This window comes from Oncorhynchus gorbuscha, linkage group LG16 (genome assembly GCF_021184085.1).
Source record: "Oncorhynchus gorbuscha isolate QuinsamMale2020 ecotype Even-year linkage group LG16, OgorEven_v1.0, whole genome shotgun sequence".
NCBI classification, from domain to species: Eukaryota; Metazoa; Chordata; class Actinopteri; order Salmoniformes; family Salmonidae; genus Oncorhynchus; species Oncorhynchus gorbuscha.
In genome coordinates, this window is record NC_060188.1 from 64608161 (window position 1) to 64625116 (window position 16956).

The 16956-nt window shown below is 42.6% G+C and overlaps 1 protein-coding gene across 1 annotated transcript; it reads right to left on the bottom strand.

Moving 5' to 3' along the window:
• Positions 1 to 15: 15 nt before the first annotated feature.
• Positions 16 to 16925, bottom strand: LOC123998664 (C2 domain-containing protein 2-like). The gene is made up of 13 exons (XM_046303757.1): positions 15692 to 16925; positions 14846 to 14941; positions 13292 to 13411; positions 5778 to 5879; positions 5454 to 5570; positions 5061 to 5172; positions 3998 to 4106; positions 3726 to 3790; positions 3248 to 3363; positions 2915 to 3089; positions 1872 to 2116; positions 1445 to 1748; positions 16 to 316 (listed from the first exon to the last, which is right to left on the bottom strand). The coding sequence occupies exons 1-13, from the start codon at positions 16007 to 16009 to the stop codon at positions 57 to 59; spliced, it is 2139 nt and encodes a 712-aa protein (XP_046159713.1). The 5' UTR covers positions 16010 to 16925; the 3' UTR covers positions 16 to 56.
• Positions 16926 to 16956: the final 31 nt, after the last annotated feature.

Sequence of the window (16956 nt, forward strand, 5' to 3'; positions counted from 1 at the left end):
AGGATTATTGGAGGGGGTGGTGGAGTGGGGGCTGGAGGCCTATTGGGGGGGGGGGGTCAGGCTGCATGCTGCTCCCCTGGGGTAGGAACGGGTGTCACTGTTTGGGTGGTGGTGGAGCCGTTGGCTGTGCTCTTGCTCGTGGGCAGCAGCTTGCGGTTCAGCATCCGGCTGAAGGTGGACGTGCGTTTCTCCCGGTCTACGGTCACAGGCTGCTCCAAGTACACCAGGTCGTTGTGCGACTGGCTCATACCCGGGTCTTTGCACTGGCGGCGCCGTCGGAAGAACAGCTTGGCACTCCTGTGCAGGAAGCTGCCTCCTGGTGGGAGGGAGAAAGGGAAACCAGAGGAGGTTGTCCTAAATTCATACAATTCATTTGACATTTAAGTAATTTAGCAGACGCTCGACTTACAGTTAGTGCATTCATCTTAAGGCAACCACGTATCACAAATGTACTTTCTATCAGTCAAGGTAGAAGGGGGGGTTAAGTGCAGGTGAAGTTTTTGTAAATTGTTTTTGGGGGGGTATTATTTAAGATACTGTTTACAATGTTTTCAGAAGATGGCCAGGGACTGCTGTTCTAGCTGATAGTAACTGTCAGATAGTGTCCTCTACCCTCATAATCCCAGTCTATATTCACTAATACAATAGGGGAAAAAAACATTAATTCTTGTTTGCACAATGCACCTCATAAATTGGAGTCAAGTTATATGCAAGAGATACTGTGAATATGTGGGCCAACGTTCACCCTTAGTTTAGGAAACTTGAGACACGCTTCAATACAAAACATTGCCAGATACATCTAGATAACTATCATTTTATCTTGGGAGGAGAAGAAAGGTGAACCACACCTTTATGCAAACCACATATTGATTAATGGGAGTAAATTAGGGTAAGTGTGTAAACAACAAACACACACAAACACCATTGAACAAGGACAAAGACAAGCTGAAAACAAGGACAATCAAACATGGACAAAGACAAGGTCAAAAAGAGAAAGTGGATTAACTAATAAATCTGGACTTGAAAAATAGAACCAACCATGACAGAATGCACCTATAACTGCTCCTTACAACCAAACTAGACACTGCTCCAGCCTACAATTGAATGGATGTTATACCATCTGAAAGCAAATGTGAATGTCACATTTCACAGATTGATAGCATTCTAATCTAGTCAAGCTACCAACAGCTGTTCGGGAGGTGACTTACTCTTCTGGAAATCATTTGTGATTAGTTTCCTCTAAGAAGGCAAAGAAGAAAGTGACAAGGGAAAACATGATACATTGTGTCAGGAGGAAGGAACGATGAGAAATTAGATACATGACATGGAAAGAGAGAAAGAGAAAGTGATATATGCCCAGTAGAATATTGTAGGAAATAATAAGGCCAAAAATAACCCCAGCAATGAGATCTGTCTGCACAGGGCACATTCCATCAAATCTCACCTCTGCTCTTTTTGGATCCAGACTCTGAAATGCATAGTGACATGGAGGTTTTGTCTGGATCTTGGTCTGTGCCCTGTCCTGCTTGGCACTCCAAGTCCTCCGGGGCCTGCTGGGCTTGAGCCTGGACAACTCCACTGGGGCCCTCCTGGGGGTCTGACGACACCTCCAGGGGTTTGCTACTGGCTTTTACTACTGATGCAGTTGCCACAGCGATCTCCTGAGATCCCCCCTCCGACATAGAGGCGTCCATCGCAGCAGCATAGCCCGCCATCAGAGCCATCTCATCATCCTGAGACAGAGGAGTCTGGGAAATGGAGTACAGAACAGAAAACCCACTATTAGAGGTAGAGTGTACTGCCTACCTGCTCTGTAAGGTACATATTTGGCTTTCAGAAAAGCCCTATATAAATCCTATGTATTATGGTACCTTGGTCACTCCTGAGATGATGATGGTGCTCTTCTTGACCGGGGACTTGAGCTTCTGCTTGGCGGACTCGTGGAGTTGGCGGATGGCAGCCTCCGCCACGGGGTCGGTCCCGTTGAGCATGAGTAGCTCTGTGTCGGAGGAGGACAAGGCCTTGCTCCCCATGATCCCCAACACGGACGGCTGCGCCGACACCCTTCGTCCTGACACCTTGGACTTGGTGCCGCTGGGAGGATTGGAGGTGGTCTCTGAAAACATACAAGATCACTTGGATAAGTGGGTTATCAACTAATAACTTATACAAATATATATATATATATTTTTTGTTTGTTTGTTGAAACATTTGATTTAAAATAATCTGAGCCCATCTTCTGTAAGCAACATCTCATAGTAAGGCTTAGCCTAGACAAGTGACAGTAATTTGTGTCAAAATGTCCAAACATCTGGTCTAGGGCACTGCATCGCAGCGCTAACTGTGCCATCAGAGACTCAGTTTGTGCCCAGGCTCTGTCGCAGCCGGCCGAGACCGGGAGGTCCGTGGGGCGACGCACAATTGGCCTAGCGTCGTCTGGGCTAGGGAGGGTTTGGCCAGTAGGGATATCCTTGTCTCACCGCGCACCAGTGACTCCTGTGGCGGGCCGGGCGCAGTGCACGCTAACCAAGGTAGTCAGGTGCACGGTGTTTCCTCCGACACATTGGTGCGGCTGGCTTCAAGGTTGGAGGCGCGCTGTGTTAAGAAGCAGTGCGGCTTGATTGGGTTGTGTTTCGGAGGACGCATGGCTTTCGACCTTTGTCTCTCCCGAGCCCGTACGGGAGTTGTAGCGATGAGACAAGTTAGTAATTTCTAACAATTGGATACCACGAAATTGGGGAGAAAAGGGGATAAAAATGTATAAAAAACAAATAAATTAAAATAAATAAAAAAATGCCTGAACATCAAAGCTCCAGAGAATGGTTGTCTGTAGTATGTGGATAAGGACCTTCAAATGAGTCTCTTATTGACATATTTTTAGTGTTCCAGATTAAAATGTTACTTCAATACGTACGCTGGGTTATATTTAGTCCAGGCAGTACTGGTCGACCTGGTTTACTCTTCAGTGCAGTGATTGTGGTGACCACAGTACCGCAGGGCATGACCGTGCGGTCCATCTCCACTCTCTTAGTGGGGGCTGGAGTAGGGGACTGCCACGACCGCACCTCACTGGGTTTCAGGTAGGTCAACTGTGATACAAAAGAAAGAAGGTAAAGACATGATTATCACACGTGTTCAAGTATAACTGAATGGAATTTCAATAAAACCTCAAAAACATTGTGTAAAACAAAGTGTTGGATAGACTTGAATATGATATGCATTAAGTAGTTAAAAAGCTAGTTCTTACCTCAGCAGTAAGTGACCCTGTCACTTGATCTTCGGTCATGAGTGTAAATGTTTGCTGTCCTTTGGGCTGCTTCTTCACCAGATCAAAAGGCAAAGACACTTGACCCAGTAAGGAGTCTGTCAGGAAGACAACACATCCCAAATAAATAAATTAGTAAAATGGCAGACAACATGATACAGAGGACATTTTAACTGTCAGACAACGCTTTCATTGTTATTATAAACTATTTCAAAGTAAAACTATTTTGGGTGCATATGGGACAGATTATTATCATCATTCCCTCTCCCTGTACCTAAAGACAGAGATTCAAAACAAAGATGGTCCTTCTGTAGCTCAGTTGGTAGAGCATGGCGCTTGTGACGCCAGGGTAGTGGGTTCGATCCCCGGGACCACCCATACGTAGAATGTATGCACACATGACTGTAAGTCGCTTTGGATAAAAGCGTCTGCTAAATGGCATATATTAAGATACACTTACTCTCCTGCGGTTTCCCATCATCCAGCAGCTGAATTTTCAGCTCTTTTGATCGTCCATTCAGCTCACTGATGAGAGAAAGAGAAACAGTCACTAAACTGAAAATGAGTAACAAAGACAATGAGGGAGAGAGGAGAACTGTGGGTTGGATATTACGCAACCGGTGGCAAGTGTTTACTAAGCGATTGAGCTCACAGGCTACAAATTTATTTTTTCTTTCCCTATAGACCGGGGTCTGTAAAGACAGTGTCTGGCAGCATTGGAGCTGGACTCACAAGATGAAGGGCTGGTCCCAGGCTGGACTGGCTGTGTTCTGTAGGACTGAAGTGGAGAGTTTCTGTGGAGGGTCATCTAGCTGCAGCACACACAGGGGATTCAGACTGCCTGCAAAGTGCAAACAACAGAAGATGAGTTTAACAGAAATGCATTTTCACATACAAATCAATTAGGGTTGGGGATAATGAAACACCAGTCAATACAGTATACTGACAACTCAATTTATGAGCATTATGATTTTTGAACATTAGATCAAATTGACTTTAGATGTCTGAACCACAGAACTAGAATGAGTTCATTCTATTTCTATGGTCTGAACACTTTAGTTTAATAGCATGCTAATAACTTTGAGTGATTTTATGACCAGTATCTTTACATGTCAATGACTGAGATAAAGCAGCGCTGGCTAGGTTTGTAACAGAATTAATAATGCATCAACTGGTAGAGACACAAGTTGCCCTGGCCATTGGCCAACTAAACACTCAGCTTCAGGCCGGACTGAGGCTAAGCTAAGGGGAATGGAACCATTACAAGATAACAGGAAACTTCACTAGTGATTGGCAAGCCAGGCTGAAACTCAATGAAAGGGACCTGGATTGCTTTAATTCATTAAATATCTGCAGTTATGTAGAGCCTTTCAGACAGCACACACCAAAAAGCTGCTGCCTCCTTAGCTTTGGGTCGCAGCCAATTTCAAAACTCCTAGCAGCATAATTGTCCACTTTGCTTTAATGAAAAAGAAGCCATGGGGGTGAGAAGTGGTGACCGCCACAAATTAATTTATCAATGGTAATCTATTCAGGGAGATACGCTCTGCCCCTGCTGTGGGGTGATGAGCTGCAGCTATGCCAGCCCTGCTAATGTAGGAGAGTTTAGAACCACAATGATTAGGGTTCAACAGAGGTCAGAAAAGAACAAGTCTCAGTGGCTCCTTGGGTTCCATGATGCAGTCATCTCTTCTGGCAGCCACCTCAAGATGAGGCACATTTGGAGCTGTAACAAAACTTGTTTTGATCATGTTTCCAGAGTCGAACCAGGATGTGAGCCAGTGGTGTCCCTCACCTGCAGCACCGTCCTCCTGCTCCTTACACGTTACCCGGATATTCTTTACCAGCAGCTTCCAGTCGTGAGCGCGGGGGGGCTTGGGCGGTGATGTCACCTTGTTACGGGCCTCCTAGAAAAGGTGACAGAGAACATGGCGATACTAGGCACTTCCATATGCCATGTAGTGCAGAGTAGAAATGTAGAGCTAGAGGGTGTGCAGGCTATTGTTCCAGCTCAGCACTAACACATCTGACTCAAGAACGTGGGGTGTAGAGACTAAGCAACCTATCAATGTTGCTATGTAAGCGCTTCAGCACATCAATCAATAAGAGAGGTATAGAGATGGCCACAGGGTGACAGGAGCACGATGTGCTGACGCTGTGTTTTTGTTGTCGTATGTCTTCCTCTCACCTTGACCTCTGTGGCCTGAGCAGGCCTGCAACTCAGCATAATGGAGGGACGCACCGCACACAGCAGCTGTCTCAGCCTGTCCTTTACTGCAGCCACACTGGGGCCTGTGGCATGGTCCTGACAGAGACGTACAACAAACAAACCGATCAACTATCCCATCATATCACTAGCAATCATCGCCATTACACTTTTACTTGTCTGGACTGATGGTTTTGGGATACATCCTAAAGGAACATGTTCAGGTTTGCAGTTTACACTCAAGAAGTATTGAAGCGCTCACATGTGTATTGCCTTTAACACTACAACTGAGACGGTGGGCTGTACCTGTGTGAAGCTGGGGCTGAGCTGCAGGTCCCAAGTCTCGAGATGGCACACCCCCCAGACCACCTGGACCTGCCCTTCAGCCTCCCTCATCTGCAAGTCCAACTGGGGAACAGAGGGCAACAGAACCACCATAAGCAACAACACCATTACACACACGCACACAGCTCAGAGTGCAAGCCAACACAATCCGCCGTAATTGAGCAGTCCAGCACAGAGAGAGTAAGTAAGAGAGAGTGAGTGAGGAGAGTGGAGGTGATCGTCAAAGGTAGGACTGTACTAGTGACTGGGCCATCCTAGGGCTGTTACGGTGACTGTATAACCGGCACACCGGCAGTCACGAGTCATGACTGCAGTCAAATTCCAGTAACTAGGCTTCTCCAAGCTCTGATGCTGCTGATGGTCATTAGTAGCTTACCAAACTTGCAAACTGCCTGGTACTCAGCAGTCTATTGTCCCTCTAATCACTCTGACATCAATGCAAATGTAATCGAAAATCTAATCAAACACTTCATGAGAGCCCATGAGCTCATGTTGTGCAACATTTCTATAGGCTATGTAATTGCATGAGAATTGCACGAGTTTTTATGGCCTCTACTAAAAAGAGGGTCAGCTTTCTATAGGTTAAGCCTACTATAGTTATTTATCCACTTTACTAATATTAAACCCATTGCTTTTCTTTACAACAGGAGTATACCGGTAGCCTAATTGGCTAGCATAAAAATTAACCACAGGAAAAACATCCTCCATTCGCAATTGAAGTGCAGAGTTTTTTTTGTTCTGAGACAGGTGCATGATAACGGTCCATCATAAATCAAAAGTAATTTCACACATATATTCAGTATATGTGAAGACAACATTAAATTAAGAAGTCTGATGTGTGACAATATTATCACTTGTGAATGACACCCAGCATGTGCAGTAAGGCAAGAAACAGCGCATGCCTTTTTTGTTGTTGCACTTTTTCAAATCCTAGTCGCACACCTCGTCGCCTAGCCCATAATCCTATATGTTTTGATAAAGATTGTATCACAACTAAAGTGGCCAAATAACTTGTTAAAATAAAGCACATTAATCCGCATTACAGCCGGCATACATGGTCGGCGCTTGAGCTTCAAGTTCGGCGAAGATGATTTAAACCATAAAAATGCACCTTTATATTAAATTACATGCATAAATCAGATTTGCAGTCACTTTTGTGTTATCCCGCAAATTGATTGCATTTTGGAACATTCGCGCCTACTGCCGTGTGCTGCACTTATAATCTAAAGAAACAGCCTAATAGTTTACCAACATTTTAAGCTAAACGTTCTGATCTGTTGCATCAGACTCGGTGCTTTAAAAATAAAAATAGTTGCGAGTGGTTGTATTAATTTGGGATCTATCGCATCACACAACTGTCCCAAACTATGTTTCACTGGAATTGGGGAATTTGGCTTAGATTAATCAAAAATGTTCTGTACATGGAATTGTATTTGTTTTTTTTTACTAATTTTTTTCTAATCTTTACTGCCCTGCCCACTTCACTTTTGCTCCAAGCAGAGGAAACTGCAGTTCTGAAATACATCAAACTTCTGCCTCAGAGTACATGTTGGACCCCAACTATGCTGGCAAGAGCATCCTGTCTGGTGCAGAGATCATTACAACTGTGTCTCGCCACCTTGGCCTGGATGAGGGCAAGGTTCTTGGCAGTCTGGCGAAGTACACTTCCAAGAAAAGGCTTTGGGATGGAGTTGCAATATGGCATATGGCCAACATATTCCATCAACCACCTGGTGGAAGGGACTTTGTGGATCTGAGGCTCTTTCCCCTGTTGCCTCCATCATCCTCTAAATCCCACCAACATCAGCCGCCTCAGAGTGCAACTGGTCCTAGTTTGGGAACACACACCAAAGCACGCAACAGGCTGACCAATACAAGGGTCGAAAAATTGGTGGCCATCCGGGCAAATTTTGAGGCTTTTTGAGCCTGTCAACAAGCCATCCTCAACAAGGTTGGAAAGTGACAGTGAAGATGAGGCCACGGAGTCTGATGTTTAAGAGTTGGACATTGAAGAGGTCCAGGGAGAAGACACATAAGTCTGAAGAGGAAGTCAACCAAAGCTTTAGTTTCTAGACTATCATTTTACAGATCCGATGGATCATTGGGGGTAATTCAATATTCCCCTTTGTTGTTCACTGAAATCATAGTTCTCATTTAGTTAAAGTTCAATTCTTACCTAAATAGTTATTTTTATTTCTATTGGGAGGATTTAATCATTTGCATTTATGTCAACTTATGATGAGGTAAAAGGTTTATGTTTCTGTCTCCGTATGATATGGTAAAAACATTCAATACAAAAAACATCTCCATTTAAATGGTATTAATATTCATTTGCATATATTCCCATTAATTCCCATGGAAAGTTTCAACCTCTGAATATTCCCCAAAATGTGTAATCCTAACCGCCACAGCCCTGGGCCATCCTGTCCCAAAATGCCTAGATTCTGCTCTGGCTGTACAGACAAATATGTGTTACCAAACAAAGGCTTTTTCTGATAGCACTGAAATACCCAGGTAAAATGCCTGGATTAAGTAAAACAAAAAGTTTGACCAGTAAAAGTAGATTTCAGTCAGACTCGAAACAGTGTAGGCCTAAGGGTTACTTAAGTTTGCTTGTACTGTGCTCTAAGTAATGTAGAGCACAACAAACATACAGTGCATTCGGGAAAAGTATTCCGAACCCTTGACCTTTTCCACATTTTGTTATTTGACAGCCTTATTCTAAAATTGATTAAATTAAAAAATGTTCCTCAATCTAAAAACAATACCCTATATTGACAAAGCGAAAAGGTTTAGAAATTATTGTTAATTAATTGTATTTTTATTTATTTTTTCAATCAGAAAGACCTTAAGTATTCAGACACTTTGCTATGACTCGAAATTGATCTCAGGTGCATCCTGTTTCCATTGATCATCCTTGAGATGTTTATACAACTTGATTGGAGTCCACCTGTGGTAAATTCAATTGATTGGATATGATTTGGAAAGGCACACACCTGTCTATCAAGGTCCCACAGTTGGCAGTACATGTCAAAGTAAAAACCAAGCCATGAGGTTGAACGAATTGTCCCGTAGAGGTTCGTGACAGGATTGTGTCAAGGCACAGATCTGGGGAAGGGTACCTAACAATTTTTGCAGCATTGAAGGGCCGAAGAACACAGTGGCCTCCATCGTTCTTAAATGGAAGAAGTTTGGAAACACAAAAACTCTTCCTAAAGCTGGCCACCCTGCCAAACTGAGCAATCAGGGGGAGAAGGGCCTTGGTTAGGGAGGTGACCAGGAACCCGATGGACAGAGCTCCAGAGTTCCTCTAAGGAGATGTTTTCCCATTCCAGAAGGACAACCATCTCTGCAGCACTCCACCAAATCAGGCCTTTGGCGGTAGAGCCGCCAGACGGAAGCCACTCCTCAGTAAAAGGCACATGACGGTCCGATTGGAATTTGCCTAAAGGCACCTAAAGGACTCCGACCATAAGAAACAAGATTCTCTAGTCTGATAAAACAGGGTCGCCAAGCTTGTAGTGTCATACCAAAGAAGACTTGAGGCTGTAATCGATGCCAAAAGTGCTTCAACAAAGTACTGAGTAGAGGGTCTGAACACTTACAGTACCAGTCAAAAGTTGACACCTACTCATTCAAGGGTTTTTCTTTAATTTTTGTTGTTGTAGAATAATAGTGAAGACATCAAAACTATGAAATAACATATGTAATCATGTAGTAACCAAAAAAAGTTTAACAAATGAAAATATATTTTATATTTGAGATTCTTCAAAGTAGCCACTCTATGCTTTGTCAGCTTTGCACACTCTTTGCATTCTCTTAACCAGCTTCATGAGGTAGTCACCTGGAATGCATTTCAATTAACAGGTGTGCCTTGTTAAAAGTTCATTTGTGGAATTTCTTTCCTTCTTAATGCATTTGAGCGAATCAGTTGTGTTGTGGCAAGGTAGGGGTGGAATACAGATGCCCTATTTGGTTAAATACCAAGTTTTTAAAAAAACAAAGAGAAATGACAATCCATCATTACTTTAAGACATGAAGGTCAGTCAATACTAGAGGTCGACCAATTAATCGGAATAGCTGATTAATTAGGTCCGATTTCAAGTTTTCATAACAAATAAAAAGGTGGAAAAAATATGTTTTTTAAAATATATTTTTTAAATAGGTGGCCAAAAATACAGATTTGGCCGATTTAAAATATATATATATATATATTTTACACCTTTATTTAACTAGGCAGTCAATTAAGAACGCATTCCTATTTTCAATGACGGCCTAGGAACATTAACTGCCTTGTTCAGGGGCAGAATGACAGATTTTTACCTCGTCAGCTCAGGGATTCAATCTTGCAACCTTACAGTTAACTAGTCCAACGCTCTAACCGCCTGCCTCTCATTGCACTCCATGAGGAGCCTGCCTGTTACGCGAATGCAGTAAGCCAAGGTAAGTTGCTAGCTAGCATTAAACTTATCTTGTAAAAAACAAATCAATCATAATCACTAGTTAACTACACATGGTTGATGATATTACTAGTTTATCTAGCGTGTCCTGCGTTACATATAATCGATGCGGTGAGTATCGTTGCTCCAATGTGTACCTAACCATAAACACCAATGCCTTTCTTAAAACAAAAACACAGAATTATATTTTTAAACCTGCATATTTAGCTAAAATAAATCCAGGTTAGCAGGCAATATTAACCAGGTGACACAGTCCCCTCCTGTACTCCCTATTCACTCATGACTGCACGTCCAGGAAGAACTCAAACACCATCATTAAGTTTGCAGATGACACAACAGTGATAGGCCTGATCATCGACAAGACAACCTATAGGGAGGAGGTCAGAGACCTGGCCATGTTGTGCCAGGACAACAACCTCTCCCTCAACGTGGTAAGACAAAGGAGATGATTGTGGACTATAAGAAAAGAGGACCAAGCACTCCCCTATTCTCATTGACGGAGCTGCAGTGGAGCAGGTTGATAGCTTCAAGTTCCTTGGTGTCCACATCATCAACAAACTAACATGGTCCAAGCACACCAAGATAGTTGTGAAGAGGGCAGGACAAAACCTATTTCCCCTCAGGAGACTGAAAAGATTTGGCATGGGACCTCAGATCCTCAAAAAGTTCTACAGCTGCACCATCAAGAGCATTCTGACTGGTTGAATCACTGCCTGGTATGAGAACTGCTCAGCCTCCAACCGCAAGGCAATACAGAGGGTAGTGCGAACGGCCCAGTACATCACTGCCATCCAGGACCTCTGTACTAGGCGGTGTCAGGGGAAGGCCCTAAAAATTGTCTAAGACTCCAGCCACCCTAGTCATAGACTGCTCTCTCTGCTACCGCACGGCAAGCGATACCGGAGCACCAAGTCTAGGTCCAAGAGGCTTCTGAACAGCTTCTACCCCAAGCCTTAAGAATCCTGAACACCTAATCAAATGGCTACCCAGACTATTTGCATTGCACCCCCCTCCACTCCCCCTCTTTTACACCGCTACTACTCTGTTGTTATCATCTATGTATAGTCACTTTAATAACTCTCCCTTCATGTATATATTACCTCAATTAACCGGTGCCCCTGCACATTGACTCTGCACCGGTACCCCCCTGTATATAGTCTTGCTATTGTTATTTTACTGATGCTCTTTAATTACTTGTTACTTTTATTTCTTATCCATATTTTTCATAACTGCATTGTTGGTTTGGGGCTAGTAAGTAAGCATTTCACTGTGAGGTTTACACCGGTTGTATTTGGCGCATGTGACTGATACTTTTTTTTTTCATCACGTGAGTCACATGAAATGCCTCCACTGCAATCATACTACAGTAATGTTAGAACTGTGTGGTTTACATAGTCAAAGTGCACTGAGCAGCACAACCACAGAGTGTGTGAGGCAGAAAGAGAAACACGCATTGTCTCAATATACTGTATAAATACACGGTGTACAAAAAACATTAAGAACACCTTCCTAATATTGACTTGCACCAATTTGTTGGGGCATGGACTCTACAAGATGTCAAAAGCGATCCACAGGGATGCTGGTCCATGTTGACTCCAATGCTTCCCACAGTTGTGTCAAGCACGCACCATCATACCCCGTTTAAAGGCACTTAAATACTTAGTCTTGCCCATTCACCCTCTGAATGGCACACATACAAAATTCATATCGCAAGGCTTAAAAATCCTTCTTTAACATCTCCCCCCAGCCCCATCATCTACACTGATTGAAGTGGATTTAACAAGTGACATTAATAAGGGATCATAGATTTAATCTGGATTCTCCTGGTCAGTCTATGTCATGGAATTCACAACGTTTTGTACACTCAGTGTATATCTGTTCACAATACCTCATGACAAGAACAAGAACCATTCTAGTGTTGGTTAGTCAGTCATTCGTCGCAACGTAAAAAAGGATGAAAATATTTTAAAAGGCCTGTTACTAGGACTTTTCCAGACCAAACCGAAGAGACCTGTAAAAAACAAAAGTCTCCTTCTACACCACCCAAAAACAACAGCATATCCAAAACAATAACAAAGGTGTCCTGACCGAACTTAATCCAGGCTTCATCTTATTAAAAGGGATTGCTAACTAGCATTAGCGCAATGACTGGAAGTCTATAGGTAACTGCTAGCATGTTAGTAGATTCCCATAGACGTCCAGTCATTGTGCTAACGCTAGTTAGCAATGGATCGCAAAACTACCTGTAACTTCCTTCATGCTGGACACAAAGATATAAAAATGGTATCCACGAGTCCATCTGACTCTGGGAAAGTAGATACAGGGCCTCATTGCCAAAATCCTAAAAGTATCCTATTAAACCTCTCACTGGATTTGCATTTATGGCAGATTCAGATCAGGCCCACAATGAGGCAAAAAGCAAAGCACCATATTTCGAAATAACTTTAATTCAAGCAGAGAGACAAAGGCTAGATTGCATAAACATTGTGGGTAAACCTGAGACTTGACTGTAAATCGTGCCCAGTCAGTTATGGGCAGTGCTACTAAAATAGATGAATCAAGCCATCTCTACTTGGTTTTGCATGAAAGAGAGCCTATCACTCAAAATCAAGACCATTGTTTTTGGGTGGAAAATTCTTAATTCCATTAGTATGTGATTGTGTCTGTGATTATACTCCAACAATAAAAGTGGAGGTAGTAGGGAAAGTGGGGCACCTTTACCAAAAAATGAGGGAGCTGGGAACTCATCCCCTCCAGTATTTTACATAACACTGACAGTAATTTAAACAAGGTCTCGAGGGCATTTATCAACCTGAGTCCTCAACATTTAATCTGATTCTCGTAGCAGAAGCGAAGCTCTGCTGAAGTGCGTCATGTTCAATAAATCAGAGCTTCCTCCATTAAGACAACCAGGAACCCTGCCACCTCTGACTCTCTCTCCCTTTGTTCGTATTAAGCATAGCTCCAATTGAAATGGCTGCAGATGTAGTGAGCACAACTGTTGTGTTCATTTACCTGCAGTTCAAGTGGAGATATCTTTACTCTGTACCTACAGGGATCTCCTGGAGACATGGCTGATGGTGAAGCACTGAGGGAGAACTGAAGCTTGTCCCCGACCACCTTGCATCGTGCAGCCTATAGGAAGACAAGACAGCAAATAGTTACAATAGTATCATACAATAAGCGAGGGAACACTCAAAAATGTATTTGAGGTAAAAAGGTGCTTGGTGCTAAACATGCCTAACTATGATTGTGGTATTCTTGCAAACTGCATACGTGGCTCACATTACAATTGGTTAACCTGTAGTTTTTCCTTAATAGGAACTATGTGTTTTGCTTATTTCAGAGTGTGACAACAATCAACTTGAAAGCTCAAACATGAAGCAACTCATTAAAGGAGGGTACTGCCCATTTCTCCCTGCTTGACCCTCCTTGTCATTGGTTCCCTAGGCTCCTTATGGTGCTTTCAAGACAACTGGTAACTCTGGGGGGGGACTAGGTAAAATCATGACATCATTGATCTTCAGGTTGGAGCGCTAGAAAGATGCCAGAGTTTCCCACTTGGAAATCTGAGTTAGATGACCGGTCTAATGATTTTTCCTAGTGGGAGCTAGTTTTTCGCCACTCCAGAGTTCCCGGTTGTCTTGAACACACTGGAGTCGGAAGTTGGAGAACTCGAGTTCTGAGTTGTTTTACAGTGCTGATCTGTAAGGGGACAGCTACATAAGCTTCTTACTGCATACACATACCAATGGAGGCAGGGCAAGGACACACCTTTGTTCACCAAAGTCTCTGGGAGCAGAAAACAATGAAGCAGCATCTGGATCTAGCATATTATAGAAAAGCCCCTAAAAAACTGAGCAGGCATTTAATAACACAGACTAGTTTAATAACATCTGCCAATGCTATTGCTGAAAATCTTATTGATAACTTGTTGTTCATCTTCCTTTTAGAAGAGGGCTGGTTATATGAGGATCCCATAAACTTAGAGCTGGAGAGGAGGTAGTAAAAGTGTGCTTACAGCATGAAAACTGTAAAGAGGCTGCTATTGGCTCCAGCCAGACAATTTAAGGGGAGGGGGAAATGTCTGGAAGTGCCAGTGATGTTAATGGACATTGTGTAACTCAGGATATTGGCCACTGCAGACCTGAAATTAAGTTAAATGGCTGTAGCACCAGTAGATCAGCCCCTCAACATTGAATTACAGTGGAAGAGTGGATTGACTACAAAGCTGGGTTATGACATTAGGGCATGTTGATTAGGAAATGGCAACAGCATAATATGCTTGCTTTTCTAGCTGTAATGAATGTCAGAGGCTAACACTGCCAAAATAAAAATTATTTCATTGGCTATAGGAGAATGAGGACGCTGCACTGGGTTCACAATGACAACATTGATCCAGATTCCTCTTAACTCGATCTTGATTTTATCAGGAAAATAAGCATTCAAAAACAATGATAAAACCATGTCTGGGCTATAATGCATTAATGTACTGAGCTTTTCATTGTGTGTGCAATTTATTGAGAACCATTGCATGAGAGCCAGTCCCTGTGTATCAGACTATCTTACCTTCTGACTAGCAGACTTCTTAAAGCTGGACACTTGGCCAACCACCAGTTCTGATGACTCGAGGCCGTCCTCTTCTAATATTAGTTGCACTGGGCACTGTGTGAGTTAGGAGTACACCGGTCAGGTCAGGAGGTGATCAGCAATAGGCTATGCCCCAACAACTGTCATTATCTCAACATTACACTTCATTTTGACAGTTTTAGTCAAAGAGTTAGAGAACATGGAAGAAATGGGTCACCTTTACAATTTGGATCACGCTTAGAGTTTGCGGCTACAGGAGCTTCAACTCTTGACAGTAGCTTGAGAGATGAGGTTTAAACAAGGAAGTGTCAATGTATGAGAATCAAGATTGTTGACACTGTATTCCGTGACAGGGAACCTGTGCTGCTCACATGTGTGCTCAAGTCTTGTTAGGTTCATACAGATCCTGTATTCATATATTGTTTGTTTGGCTACAGGGGATTCTTTATCATGTCTACCAGGGACTATTTAAAAAAATATATATATATAATAAAAAAAAATTAAAAAAAAAAAAATATATATATATATATATATGCGTAGCTACAGTCAGCTCTGTAGTTTCCCAATAGTAATATGTTAAGTGAAACAATCTATTGGTCGACATGGGACTTGAATTTTTCAACAAACCTGCTATTAGCGATACTGTATTTATTTTCGTTTCGGGGGAAAGGGTATATTGTAAATGTTCGTGTACAGTTGCAGGTGGTTCTACAAAATTTTCATTTGAAAATTCCATGGTGGCGTTAAGTATAAGCTAACCTGTAACGCACAGTAATGGAAACATATGTATCACATATATGTCGTACAAACGGTAGTTAGACTTACCCCAGACTTCGTCGATTCGTCATTCAAAGCTCTGCACCAAGCCCCTCTCCATTGACTTTTCCAACTGTTCAGTGAAAGCGCCCATCCCAACAGAACGTCCGCTTCCCCCGAACCAGCATTGTTTTGCTCAGGCATCTGTATCCGTAGATCGCTGTAAAAATACTGTACTAGATACAGTATCAATGTAATGATGGAGGCAATAAACAGCGTAACCATGCAAAGCCATGGCAAGTCTCCCAATCCGGAGTTTGTAGGGAGACTTTCTGCGTCAAATTCTCCCAAATCAACATTTGAAAGATTAATTTCTGAGCCAGGCATCCTCAGCACTTTACCTGGTTAGCTAGCTACGTATTTAGCTAATAACAATGGTCCCTTAAAAGTAAGACCAGTACAAAAACATGGTCCGATGATCTTTGCAAGAACGTCCCTGTCATTCAAGACAGCTAGCTAACAGAGGACGAGATCCAACTATTATAGCAATGGGAGCTAGCCTTGACACCACAAGTTCAACCACTGAACCAGTATGAAAGCTAATGTTAGCCTCTTGTCAATAATATCCTGGCTCCTGACTGAGGCGCAACTTTAAACGAAAATAAAATACCCAAGACGAGTAACTTGGCTGGCGACAGACTTCTCAAGGATGTAATCTTGCTATCTAACGTTATCTGGTTTAAAAACTGCAGACAGAAGAATGCTAGCTAGGTAGCTAAAAACAAGCAAGTAAAATACATGGTTTCCTTTATTGCAAGTAGCTAGCTAAAATAACGTGAGTGTTATTCTGAGTAACGTTAAGTTTTACCAAGCTTCTAAGTAAGTTCCACAGCTCTAGCTGAACAACATTGTATCAAATGTCTGTCTTTGGCTAGCTAGCCAACAACAGTAAGTTAGCTACACATGGTTACTAGGTTTTCATAAAAGTTAGCTAACTTCAGACCTTTCTTTCATTCGATTGCTAGCTAACGTGTATTCTAGTAAATTGCAGTAGGTAGCTAACAAGTAAGTTACCTAGCTGCTACCCAGTAACACGTATTCCAAAATGTAATGTCCATGAATAATTTCTGGCGTCCATGGTGTGAAACTAATGTGTGGCTAGCTTTAAACGGCGGAGGGGAAAATGACAATTTCGTGAGGTTCTTATAAAGCCTCATCTCAAACTTGCAGAGCATCTCCGATACCAACGATGACCGAAATCGAAAACTTGCCAATGCGATATATGTGACATGAACTGTTATTCCCAGAGTGCATAGCGATATCTTAAAGCACCA

Coding starts and splice junctions, on each gene's coding strand:
- LOC123998664 (XM_046303757.1), bottom strand. CDS start 16,009: ATGCCTGGCTCAGAAATTAATCTTTCAAATGTTGATTTGGGAGAATTT. Junction 5,173..5,453: donor CTCAGGCCACAGAGGTCAAG/GTGAGAGGAAGA, acceptor CACCTTTTCTAG/GAGGCCCGTAACAAGGTGAC. Junction 4,107..5,060: donor GCAGGAGGACGGTGCTGCAG/GTGAGGGACACC, acceptor TGCACTTTGCAG/GCAGTCTGAATCCCCTGTGT.